This window comes from Tamandua tetradactyla, chromosome 5 (genome assembly GCF_023851605.1).
Source record: "Tamandua tetradactyla isolate mTamTet1 chromosome 5, mTamTet1.pri, whole genome shotgun sequence".
Lineage (NCBI taxonomy): Eukaryota > Metazoa > Chordata > Mammalia > Pilosa > Myrmecophagidae > Tamandua > Tamandua tetradactyla.
In genome coordinates this window covers 10,361,842-10,375,521 of record NC_135331.1, presented here as the reverse complement: position 1 = coordinate 10,375,521, position 13,680 = coordinate 10,361,842, and the positions used below count along the sequence as shown (strand labels likewise).

At 46.7% G+C, this 13,680-nt stretch overlaps 1 protein-coding gene across 16 annotated transcripts in view; it reads right to left on the bottom strand.

Moving 5' to 3' along the window:
* Nucleotides 1–13,680, bottom strand: part of KDM2B (lysine demethylase 2B) — a 121,652-nt gene that overhangs the window by 52,135 nt on the left and 55,837 nt on the right. For all 16 annotated transcript variants that reach the window (XM_077159785.1, XM_077159777.1, XM_077159778.1 and 13 more), the window contains one exon: nt 12,948–13,411. In XM_077159785.1, coding sequence (XP_077015900.1) covers nt 12,948–13,411 — 464 coding nt within the window. The remainder of the gene's footprint in view (nt 1–12,947; nt 13,412–13,680) is intronic.

The window sequence follows — 13,680 nt, the reverse complement described above, 5'->3', positions numbered from 1 at the left end:
TTTCCATTTGAGAGAGAAACCCTGAACATCATTGGACTTTCTTGAATGAAGTTCACCTCTTGTTAGTGCCTTAATTTGGATGTTTTTATAGACTTGATTTAATCTGGACATTTTCACAGCCTGGAACTATAAACTTGCAACTTAATAACTTCTCCTTCTTACAAAGCCATTCTGTCTCTGGTATATCACATTCTGGCAGCTAGCAAACTAGAACCAGGGCCCCTGTGCTGAACTATCCCCAGTCGAGGCTCAGAGGACTCACAGCCCCAGACCAGGGAGGGACCTAACCCCAAACCTCTGTGGCCAGACTTTCCACCCCACAACCAACCCACACAGGTTCTTGGGGCACCAGACCTTTTCCTCCACGCAGAGGTTCCTGGGCTGCATCCACAGTTTATCATAAGAACACGTGTAGCAACACAGACCTGTCCCCTGTCCTATTCTGAACTTCAACCGTTAATTTTGGGCTGGTCCAAAACCACCCTTTTGGGGATTTTAAGAAGAGAAATCACACAGCAGCATCTGCCGGGAAGAACAGAAGTGCTCAGATATTAATGTCAGTGGGAGACGATTTTGCCTCCCTTGTCCTAATGTCCTTGACCACTTCTAACTCGCTCTGTCCGCTGCCCTGCTCTTCTGCCTATCATCTGGGTGCCTTGCTTTTCAAAATGTGGCTGGGACCACAAACCAGGCTGAAGAATGCCATCTTCTCCCCACAGGTATTGGCTGGAGAGCCAGCTGCCGGGATTCAAATCCAAGCTCCACCACGCACAGCTTCCTGCAAGCCCCAGAGTTTGTGAAGGAATTTATTGGTGCTGGTGATAAAATGTCTCAGCTCGGGTGAGCCACGGTGGCTCCGTGGCTGAGTGCTCACCTGCCGTGCCGGAGACCCGGGTTCAATTCCCGGTGCCTGCCTATGCCAAAAAAAAAAAAAAAAAAAGTCTTGGCTCACTGGTCCCCCTCCAATGCTTCCCCCAGTTCCTGATCTATAGTAAATTCTAGCAAATAACTAAGAAAAGGAAATGCAGCAAATACCCATGGAGGGACTTGTACAAATCTATAGTGTTTTCATCAAAACCAAGAAAAAGTCCGAGAAACTGTCCCAGCAAGGAGGACCTCAGGAGACATGACGATCCTGGATGGGATTCTGGGGCAAAAACAACAACAACAAGGGTATTCGGTAAAAACTAAGGAAATCTGAATAAACGATTGACTTCAGTGAATAATGTGTCAGTGTGGGTTCATTCATTGTAATAAACATGCCACATCAATGGAAGATGCCAATAATAGGGGAAACTGGGGGCAGGGGAGGTACATGGTGGGGGAACTGATATAGGAAATCAGTATTATATGGTCAACTTTTCTGTAACTCTAAAACCAGTCTAAAAAATTATGTCAATTGTCTTAAGAACACCTAGGGCTTCAACTGAGACTCTATAAAGGTTTCATGCACTAGTTTTACTAGAACATATAATTCCCAGAGGGTTCCTAGGCCAGATAAATCCTGAAACTCAGAGGGACCAGCCTCTCCAGGATTATCAATTGATCACACCCCCCTTGTCCTCTAGTGTGGACACCCCTTCTCAACATGAAAAAGTCAAAAGGTGCATTGTTCAAAGCACTCTAAAGATTGGGAGAAGGATCAGAGGAGAAGGAACACATATAACAGAGAAAATGGGATCTAACAAATAAGCATGGCTGCAGAATCACTATATTAAAACTTCTGGCCTCCAGAGTTTTGGAGCAGCAAGAAGAAAAATCTGAGCTCATGGAATGGTAGCCCAGGACAAACACTGAGATCTGTTCTATAACTACTGCTTAAAGGGTGCTCTGAAAATTATCGCTTTTTATTTCTTTACTTTGTATACATGTTAGATTTTACAATTTAAAAAGTTTTTTTTAATGTCGATTAATAAAAATAATTTTTGAAATGCCATTAAGTGTAATAACGATGGGTACAAGAAAGCTAGACAGGATTCTCAGGCTGCCAACTCTGGTAACACGTCTGCAGCCTATTTTAAAAGAAAACACAGGGCGGGCCACGGTGGCTCAGTGGCAGAGTTCTCACCTGCCACGCTGGAGACCTGGGTTTGAATGCCGGTGCCTGCCCATGCAAAAAAAAAAAAAAAAAAATGTAACAGAAAGGAACTGAGAGGGGTAAGTTTCCATTCGGGTGTATGTTTCGCCCGGGTGTAAGCATGGCCACCAAGGATGGGTGGCCATGGGTGTGGTCAGTCCCACGGGGGGTGGGGGTGGAGGGTGTATTCATCGCTGACGGAGGCGGGGATAATGTGTTTTGTTGCATGGATGGGCGAGGGGAAGATTTACTGAGCGTCGCTCTGTGCCAGGCGCTGTAATAAAGATTTCACATCCCCTCTCTCATCTCATTGCCTGGACTGCCCTGGGGTGGGCTTTGTCGTGTCTGTGGCACAGACAAGGAAACCAGGGCTGGGGCAGAGAAGCGGATTCAAGTCCACATGGCAAAGGGGGAGACAGGGCTGAACCCAGATCTGCCCAACTCCAAAACTTGTGCTCTCTGAATATGGCTTCATTCGGCAGAGTCATCCCTCCCTAAAAGTGATGGATCCAGAGGTTCTAGAAAGTACAAGGTGGGAACCTAACACCTCATGAGTTAAACTGTTACTCTGTGCTTGGGGGAAAAATCCAGTTCTGAGTCAGAAGATCTGGGTTTGAGTTCTGTAGCTAACTGCGGGAGTCTGAATAAGCCTCAGTTTTCCTACTGTCCCACCTGCAGATATTATTGAATATTACTCACCCACTTTCCCTAAGGAGTTGGATGTGATCTCACTACAATTCTTACCAGCATTTGAGGGCTTGTGCTGGGCACTAAAACAATCCTGGCTGCAGAGTAGGGCTGTGAACTCCCCAGTTCACAAAAAAACAGAAGTTGAAATTCAGAGAGGTTAAGTGACTTGCCCAAGATCACACAGCTAGTAGTGGGTAGAACCTGGCACTGACCACCGGACTCCATTGCCTGGGATGGGAGCCCTGAGCGATAACAGCCTCAGGAACCCGTCTGGCCCCTTCTGGACCTGATCCATTCTTCGAAAATGTAAGACAACCCAGGCTCCATTATTATCTTCTACTAACAAACATAGAAGTGGGCCATCCACATCTATTCCTTGCTAATCAGAGAGAGAAGGAATTTGGCTACCAACTCCTTAGACAGCATTTCTCAAATTTTCCCCCAATCACAGAGGGGGCACTTATTTGGAAGTGTGTCCCCACAAGCACAAAATTTCTCTGACATTTCATGTTTTCTCTTAATAATCCATGTGAATTTCACACCCTCCTCCACAATATATCAGTGTTTGTTTTAACCTAAAAATCTAAAACTAAAGTTTTCCAAAAAAAGATTTTCCAAGATGATTCCTCCACATTTAGCCGAAGCCTTTCAATGCCCCCTTCCTTGGCTACATATCCACAGTTAGGGGAGGGGGCCCATTGCTTCAACTGGACTTTCTGCCCCCCTTATTTTTCCCAATTCCAATCTCTAGGCTGGATGCCTGCAGGGACCAGACAGGTAAAGTGGAAGATATACAGGAACTGGGGCATTAGGGACTGCTGAGGTCTGTGCCAAACTGGAGGCCCCGTGCCCAATTTAAAGATGGCAAATGCTACGCAATACCCTAGAAAAAAAATCAGATCTCTGATTTTTTAGACAAACACCAAGATCCAGATCTTTTATGTGAGATCTCTGCATTTTAAATTCTGGCCACTGATCAGGGCAAAAAAAACCAGTGTAAGACAAACCTATCTGTTTGTCTGGTCCATGGAAATAGTACTGTTAATAGTGCCCACCTGTCTTCATTCCCTTTGGGTCTCAAGATTTCCTTAAGTCAAATGCAGACCTGGAACCAGTAACTCAGAGACACCAGGGGTGAGACCTTTTGTGGATGTCTGGTTACCCAAAGCTACTGCTGGCGTGAAAAGTCTTACTAAATAGAGACCTTCTCAAGGTGCCTCCCCTGGCCCCCCTCCCACAAGCTGTCCCCGGGAAGCTAAGATTCCACCCCCACCCCCACCCCCACCCCCCCCATCCCACCCCCCCCCACCCCCCCGTCCCTGGCACGCACCTCCGCAGCCACCAGGGGGCACCCTGGGCTCCCTCCCTCGGGGAAGAATTTCCACTGGTCCATGCCAGGCTGAGGCAAGAAATGATTCTAATGGGAGATTTTCTCTCGGAGAAATAAATTGTGCTGGAGGGAATCATGTCCCTTGCTTTCCTGGGCTCTGCCCAAATGTCTACACTCTCTGGGGGCGCTTGGAAGCACGGAGACAAGGAAAACTGGTGCTGGCACGAGTTTAGCCCCCAAAGGGTTACACCCGGGACAGCAAGCCCAGGGCAGGCTTTCTGAAAGAGAAAGATCTGGGCTATTCTGGACACTGCCCAGACCCTTCTGGAAGCTGCCTCCTTTTTTTGACCTAACGAGATAATCACAGACAATGGATATGCGTTTGTCTGTTTCCCCCTTATGCCAGCTTTCCTTGAGGAGCTTAAGTGGTTAACAGTGGATTCAGGTCCACGGCTCCCCAGGTGGGACGTTAATAATTAGCAACTCCGTCTACACTGTGAACTGAAAATACTACCACTGCGATAAGGCAGCCAGACATCAGTACCAACCTCAGGCCCGTAAAAGAAAAAAAGAAAGAAAAATGTCAACGGAGAGTTCACAGGGCTGTTTTGGGGAACCCAGTGTCCTCAGGGGTGTCCCGCCCTCCACTGGCACAGGGAAGGACCCCCCACAAGTGGGTGGCAATGCACCTTAGGTATTCTAAGACCCCTCCACCTCCGCCTGGGGACCCTGTGCCTGCCTGTAAAAATCCATCTGCCAAGGGCGGGCCGCAGTGGCTCAACAGGCAGAATTTCCACCTGCCATGGTGGAGACCTGGGTTCGATTCCCAGCACCTGCCCATGCAAAAAAAAACAAAAAAAATCCATTTGCCGAGGGGCGACAGGGTCCCAGAAGATTAGTTACGATGAGACCACAATCCAGCATCATAACTGGTTGGGGAATTTGGGGAGAGGGGAAATTTGGACACAAGGACAGACGGACACGAGAGGACAGTCACGTGTCAATGGAAGCTGAGATGCACGTGCTGCAGCCACCAGCCAAGGAAGGCCAAGGATTGCCAACAAAACCACCTGAAGCTGGAAGAGGCACAAAGGGAGTCACCCTAGACTTCCCTAGGCAGCACGGCCCTGCCAGCCCCTTCATTTCGGACTTCCACCCTCCAGAACCGTCAAATCCATTTCTGTTCTTTTAAGTCACGAAGCTTGCATAACAGCACGTTCCCAGCGGCCCAAGGAAAATGAAATGACGACGACAATGATGCCGTCATCTCTCGTGTACTGAGCACTGCAGGTCCTGGACCAAGTCTTCACGCACAGCCCATGGCTGAATCCCTGCCACCCAAAGGAGACATGTCCTTTTACCTTATGCGTATTTTACCCGTGAGAAAACGGGAGTCCCGAGTGGCCCAAGGGTTTTGGCCGGACTCGAGAGCCTGTGGTCTTACATGCTAGTACCTGGGAGCCGTGGGCCCTCCTGGGCCTTCCAGTCCGGGACCCCACGCGTTACCTTACCATCCAGGCCCCCAGGCAAAGGGTCTCTGACAAAGACCCTCTGTGCCAGCACCTTCAGGGTCTTCTAGGCTAGGTGAGGGGCCCCGTGTGTGGTCAAACTCGGGCCCACCTGCTGCAGGGCAGGCGCTTTGGAGAGTTGATTAGCATCGACCACCAGGGGACTGGAAATTAAGGTGAGCACCAGAAGGGACGTTTGGCTGAGCAACGACTGGGGTTACCAGAAGAAGAAATTCTGCCACAAGACGACATGCTCTGCTCCTCTCTGAGTCTCCAGCCTACTGGCCTCCCCGAGGGATGGTGGATTCTAGAGTCTACCATCAACTCACCAGAACTGCCTGCCCTATAAAACTCAAACTTGCCAGTCCCACAGTCACATGAGCCAAAAAATGCCTTACTCCCATGGCTTCTGTTTCTCTGGAGGACCCTAATACATGCCCCCACCTCCAGGCTCTGTGGTCTTAGCACCCAAGCCCGTTCCTCACCACTCCACAGTCACCCAGTTATTTGGAAATCAAGGCCTATTTCCGAAGAGCCCCGCACCCTGCCTGTCTCCCCATGGGAGCCACAGCCTTCTCTCTGTCTGGGCTCCAGTTTAGGTGCAGATCCAGGATGGCTCCTACTCTACTATGACCCACCCCGTCTGCTGATGAGAGCCTGCAGATCTAAGAGAGAAGAGGGAAAAGATGGAGATGGATAACCCAAGAGAGGGTTGAGGGGAAGCTGAGAGGAGGGGAAGGGGGAGAACTGGGGAAGAAGCAGGGGAAGGGAGCAGCGCTGGCCCAAATCCTGTCACCTATGACTAGCTAACGTGTCTCTGCTTATCAGTGAATTACGTTCGTGACCTCACTGTTCCTCAAAATCATGACATAGGCCCCTGTTCTTATCCCCATTTCACAGCGAGGACACTGAGGTTTCACGAGGTTAAGTGTATCATTTGGTCAAGGAAACACAGAATCTAGACCCTGGAAGGACAAGGATATCTAGTGCAACAGGCCCATTTTATATCCAGGTGAACAGAGAGGTAGAACATCTTGCCCAAGGCCACACAGCTGAAAGCAGAAGCCAAGCCAGAACTTAGGGTCTCCTATTGTCCTGTTCTTCCCGATACATACAAACCAATATCCCTACACCCCATTAGAGTAAGCGTCTTTAAAACGGGGGTCATCGATGCACCTCAATGTCAAATCCCAAAAGGATTTGGCAAAGATGGGGAAGGTAGCGGATTTCTTAATTAGACATTCACAAGACGCCAGAATCTCCTTTCCTTTGACAAACCAGATTAAACAAGATAGTCATTTCTGTTTGAATTGAAATCCAGGTCCCAAAAGGAAGTTTTCAAGGTCCAAACGCACTCACTTGATTCGTCCTCAACCAGTGCCAGAAAGAACAAACTCAACTTTCAAAAGTTCTACCCACTAAAAACAGTAAGATAGATTGATGGGTGCTGACATGAAAGGGAAGTTTTAAGAGAGAAAAGCAAGTTGCAATAGACTATGATAAAACTTTTTAAAAAATTATGTGTATATATTTGTATATATTTGAGCTCCAGAAGTAAATTCACTAAGTGGTTATCACCGGTTACGTCCAGGGCATGAGAACTGAGGGGGATGTTTTCTACTCTACAATCTATAATGTTTAAAATTTTTTATATTGATTGGATAGACATCATGACACTTAAAATTTTTATGATAGATTTTGAAAAGCAAATGCCAGGATGCAAAAATACCTTACAATGAAACATCCAGAAGAGAGAAATCCAGAAAGCAAATTGCTGGGGAGAGGAAATAGGTATGGGGTTTCCTTTTGGGGTGATGCAAAGGTTCTAGAACTAGACAGAAGCAATGGCTGCACAATGTTGTGAATGTAAGACAGCCTGCCACTGAACTGTGTATGTTTACTGTGGTTAAAATGGTCAATTTTAAGTTGTGTATGTTTTCCTACAATTTAAAAAATACATTATAATCTCTCTGTATTATTTCTTACAACTCCATGTAAAATTACTATTATCTCAAAACAAAAATTTAAATACACACACACATACACACACACACGTTACAAATAAAAGGAAAAAAAACGAATTTCAAATAAATGCCCAAACCCAGTCATCTGGGGACAGAGCTGTGTTAGGGACTGTCTCCAATCCCTGGGGCTTAGGCTATTACGAGCAGCAGCCTCTGTGGTCCCAAAGAAAGGGAGGGAAGGAAAGACGACTTCTTTTTTTGCAAAACAAGGCAAAGAACTTAACTGGTAAATCATAAAGGTGGGAAGCACCGCTGGCCAGAAGCAAAAATCATTAAAAGGCAGTGGGGAGAGCAGGTACAGGGAAGAATTCTGTCTACAATCACATCTCTAAGCTGTTTTCTATTTCAAAGTCAATGCCAAAGAAACCTGAACATCTGAGAAGAGGGAACAAAGGACCATTGAGAAATGAAGGGAACACAGCTGCCCACTCTCTCTGACCGCACTCGCCTCAAGATCAGCCATTGGTTGAAACCTGCTGTGGGTCTCTAGGGACTGCGAGGCGCCAATGGCCAGGCCAGAGATCCAGGAACTCCTCTGTTCCAGAACAGGACTCCCACAGGCACCTGTCACACAGCACTGGAGACACCAGCAGCGACTCCTACTTTCTTGGGGCTCTCAGGAGGCCTGTCCAGCTGATTTACAACATCTTCAGTCTGAAAAGACCCTCCTGGGACAAGGCTCAAGAATGCAAATATCCTCTCACACCCTATACAAAAGTTAACTCAAAATGGATCAAAGATCTAAACATTAGGTCTAAGACCATAAAACAGTTAGAGGAAAATGTTGGGAGATATCTTATGGATCTTACAACTGGAGGCGGTTTTATGGACCTTAAACCTAAAGCGAGAGCACTGAAGAAGGAAATAAATAAATGGGAACTCCTCAAAATTAAACACTTTTGTGCATCAAAGAACTTCATCAAGAAAGTAGAAAGACAGCCTTCACAATGGGAGACAATATTTGGAAATGATATATCAGATAAAGGTCTAGTATCCAGAATTTATAAAGAGATTGTTCATCTCAACAACAAAAAGACAGCCAACCCAATTACAAAATGGGAAAAAGACTTGAACAGACACCTCTCAGAAGAGGAAATACGGATGGCCAAGAGGCACATGAAGAGGTGCTCAATGTCCCTGGCCATTAGAGAAATGCAAATCAAAACCACAATGAGATATCATCTCACACCCACCAGAATGGCCATTATCAACAAAACAGAAAATGACAAGTGCTGGAGAGGATGCGGAGAGCCACACTTATCCACTGTTGGTGGGAATGTCAAAGGGTGCAACCACTGTGGAAGGCAGTTTGGCGGTTCCTCAAAAAACTGAATATAGAATTGCCATACGACCCAGCAATACCATTGCTGGGAATATACTCAAAGGACTTAAGGGCAAAGACACAAACGGACATTTGCACACCAATGTTTATAGCAGCGTTATTTACAATTGCAAAGAGATGGAAACAGCCGAAATCTCCATCAACAGAAGAGTGGCTAAACAAACTGTGGTATATACATACGATGGAATACTATGCAGCTTTAAGACAGGATAAACTTATGAAGCATGTATTAACATGGATGGACCTAGAGAACATTATGCTGAGTGAGTCTAGCCAAAAACTAAAGGACAAATACTGTATGGTCCCACTGATATGAACAGACATTCGAGAATAAATTTGGAATATGTCATTGGTAACAGAGTCCAGCAGGAGGTAGAAACAGGGTAAGATAATGGCCAATTGGAGTTGAAGGGATACAGACGGTGTAACAGGATTAGATACAAAAACTCAAAAATGGACAGCACAATAATACCTAATTGTAAAGTAATCATGTTAAAACACTGAATGAAGCTGCATCTGAGCTATAGGTTTTTGTTTTGTTTTGTTTTGTTTTGATTTTACTATTATTACTTTTATTTTTTTCTCTATATTAACATTCTATATCTTTTCCGGTTATGTTGCTAGTTCTTCTAAACCAATGCATATGTACTAAGAAATGATGATCATGCATCTACGTGATGATGTTAAGAATTAATGATTGCATATGTAGAATGGTATGCTCTCTAAATGTTGGGTTAATTTCTTTCTTCCGTTAATTAAAAAAAAAAAAGAGAGAGAAGGGATAATTGGAGCTGAAGGGATACAGACTGTACAACGGGACTGGATATAAAAACTCAGAAATGGACAGCACAATACTATCCAATTGTAATGCAATTATGTTAAAACACTGAATGAAGCTGCATGTGAGGTATAGGTTTTTTGTTTTTGTTTTTGTTTTTGTTTTTTCTTTCTATTATTGTTTTAATTCTTATTCTGTTGTCTTTTTATTTCTTTTTCTAAATCGATGCAAATGTACTAAGAAATGATGAATATGCAACTATGTGATGTTATTAAGAATTACTGATTGTACATGTAGATTGGAATGATTTCTAATTGTTTTGTTAATTCTTTTTTTAATTAATAATAAAAAAAAAAGAATGCAAATATCTCTAAGGACAGGCGGGTGCAGTTGGTAAGCTAAGCGGCTACGTTATATGAAATAGAGCTGTGCCAACCTGATGGTAAATGGCAAGGGACCCTCAGGAAGGCATTAGGGAGTGGTGGGGACTGGGGCATATGAAGGACACAGGCCCCATCTAAAGTGGGCAGCAGCTACTCACCTCCCACTGTTTATTGCCAGCCAGGGGCGTGGATGGCCAGAATATTTTGCATGGCCCTCCTGGATTTTTAATCCAAGTTGGCAACTTATTACAAAATACTAGGCAGGCCAGGCATGGAGACTGGACTGAGCCAGGGTGTTCTGGTTTGAAAGGATGTGTGTACCCTAGAAAAGCCATGTTTAAATCCTAATCCCATTTTATAAATCCAGCCGTTTCTTCTAATCCACATGCAGTACTATATGTTTGAATCTGTAATTAGATCATCTCCCTGGAGATGTGACTCAATCAAGAGTGGTTGTTAAACTGGATTAGGTGGAGACGAGTCTCCATCCATTTGGGTGGTCCTTGATTAGTTTACTGGAATCCTAGAAAAGAGGAATCATTTTGGAGAAAACTAGAGATTCTGAGAGAGCAGAACGACATAGCCACAAAAAGCAAGAGAGTCCACGAGCCAGCGACCTTTGGAAATGAAGAAGGAAAACGCCTCCCAGGAAGCTTCATAAAACAGGAAGCCAGGAGAGAAACTAGCAGATGATGCATTGTTTGCCACATGCCTTTCCAGATGAGAGAGAAACCCTGGCCCTGTTCGCCATGTGCCTTCTCACTTGAGAGAGAAACCCTGAACTTCATCAGGCTTCTTGAACCAAGGTATCTTTCCCTGGATGCCTTAGATTGGACATTTCTATAGACTCGTTCTAATTGGGACATTTTCTCGGCCTTAGAACTGTAAACTAGCAACTTACTAAATTCTCCTTTTTAAAAGTCATTCCGTTTCTGGTATATTGCATTCCAGCAGCTAGCAAACTAGAACACCAGGACAATTTGCAACTTCTTTCCCAGTAGCAAATCTGTTGTTTGTCCTGTACAGACACCCCAAGCAATCACCTCACTCACTACCTTCTCCCCAGATTTGGGCTGGCCTCTGAGAAGGGAGAAATTGCTTTCCTTAGAGCAGCCCCATAAAGCAGTATAGCGTGCGGTGAGCACATGGACTTGCAATGTGTGGCTTTGGTCAGATTGGTTAACCTCTCTGTTCCTCAATTTTCTCATCTGTAAAATGGGGGTCATAGAAGTGCCACAGAAGGTGGTGGGAGGTTTAAAGGAGTTGGTACGTGGAAGATAGCTATGTCGTGATGGAGATGTATTACCGCACATTATCCAGGCTGCCTTTGAATTACATGGCAGGATAGGGGCATCTGAGCCCTTGTAACCTTTAAGACCCTTACCCCAGGCCTCTTCTACACTGTCAAGGCCAAGGCTGAATCTAGCCTCAGAGGCTAACAGGCATGTGCAACTGAGGGGTTGGTGGGGGTGGGGGGTGGCACTGAGTCCCATCCCCCCCCAAAAATCTGATCAACCAGGAACACTGCACAAACAGATCAGAGACATAAAGATGCTTTTAAAAGCAAAAAAAAACGAAAAGAAAAAGAAAGAACACTTTCCAAAAGCAGAGAATAGCATTTCCTCATCAGACAGATGTGTTTTAACTCATTTACAGCATTTGAGATGCTGATACTATTAATAATTTTATTATTGTTGAAATTAACCTGTTTTCACCTTACAGGATATCAGAATATAAAAGCAGCCACCTGACTTCTCAGATTGCCTTGGAATTCAATATACAAAATCTGCACCAAAGGATTCGAGATGCAGGAACATGCTCAAGGGTACAAAAATATTTGGAGGATGGTGGGAGCTTATTATTTTCATAAGACTCTCAAACACAGTCAGCAAAGAGCCTTCCCAAGGCTGAGACAGGAGGTAGGTCCAGGAGGGAGTATGCACACAGGAGCTCTGCAATCACACCTGCATCCTCCTCCCACCATCACAACCTACCTGCTGTGTGACCTCATGCATGTCCCTTAGCCTCTCTGAGCCTACTTCCTCATCTGCTAAGTGCAGAGGTAATGGTCCTTACCATGTGCCTAGTAACAGGTTTTCAACAATTGTTAACGATTATTACTACAGGACAAGCTTCCCAATTACTTCCCATTGCTTAGCCATGCTGTGTATTCATGCCACTCCCTCTGCCTATAATAATCTTCCCCATCTGGGGAGCTCCTATGCAACTTCTAATGCTCTACTCAATTTTCCCCTGCAAAACTGTCCCAGAAGTCTGGTCAATAAAAAGTTTGAGTCACCCTGCACCAAAAACCTGGGTACACAAGGCATGCTTGGTGGCACTCAATTCCCCGTCTCATGATGTCTCCACCTGTACGCTTCCCTGCAAGACAACAGTGACAGCGCCCTCTCCTTCCATCCCCAATATCTAGCATAGCAGGTGCCCAAGGAGGCTTTTCTCAGCAGCTGACCCCCACCGTGACCCCCAGACTGCCCCGCGGTGTCCGCAAACAGCTGACTGCACAGAGGCCTACCAAGGGCACAGCCTGCTCCAATGAAGCAGGTGCATGGTCCAGAGGGAGCCAGCCCAGAGTGGCAAGTCTCACTGACCAGGGGGGAGGCTCCACACCCAGCAACAGCTCTGCTGCCGGCAGAGCCTCGGGTCTCCAACGAGCGCTGAGAAAGAATAGCTCAACCACAGAGCAAGGGTCCGCAGAGAGACCTCTCTGCACCCGACAGACCTGGGCACAGGGAGCCCCAAGCCAGCTGCCCTGGGCTGAGCTGCCCACCCTGCCTGGCCCTCCCCAGCTGCCCACCTTCATGCCCTCCAGGAGGGCCTGGGGGTCCTCGATGCCCTCGGGGACACACTTCTTGTTCTCGGGGAGGGACTCGAGTTTCTCCACCAACGCTTTCAGGCCCTTCAGTTCGAACTCGGTGAGGTGGGTCCATTTGGCAGAGACCTCGGTTGCAGGAGATCCGGTGGGCGTCTTGGGGTAGTCGACGGGCGTCGTTGTGGACTTCACACTTTCCTCGGACTCGTTGGACAAAGTCCTTTTGAGGAACCGCATGGCAGGCGCTTTGGGCTTCTTCCCGGGGGCCTCCGGGTCCTCAGAGGGGGTGCTGCTGGGCAAGGGGGAGCCATCCGCACGCGGCCCGGACGCCTTCTCGCCGGCCTCCTCCTTCTCCTCCTCCTCCTGGGGCTGCTGCTCGCAGGACTCTTCGTCCATCTCCAGCCAGGAATCCGACGAGATGCCGTCTACACTGGGTTTTCTCGGGGCATCTGCGGGAAGGGGTGCGGGTGGGGTCACAAGAAAGGCTGAGAAAACCTCCAGACCCCTCCTGGGGGCCTCTGAAACCAGCCCCTGCTCCAGAGAGCCGGCTTCTTTAGACAAACCCCATGACCCAAGCCTCCTGGCCTCGAGGGAGGACGCGGCTCAGGTCCGTCAGACACCCCAATCCCAGCCCTGCTTCTTCCCGACCATGTGTGCAAGCGCCTTGCTCCCCATCTCTCAACACACCTGCCTTTTATTGTTTCATGCATATAATACG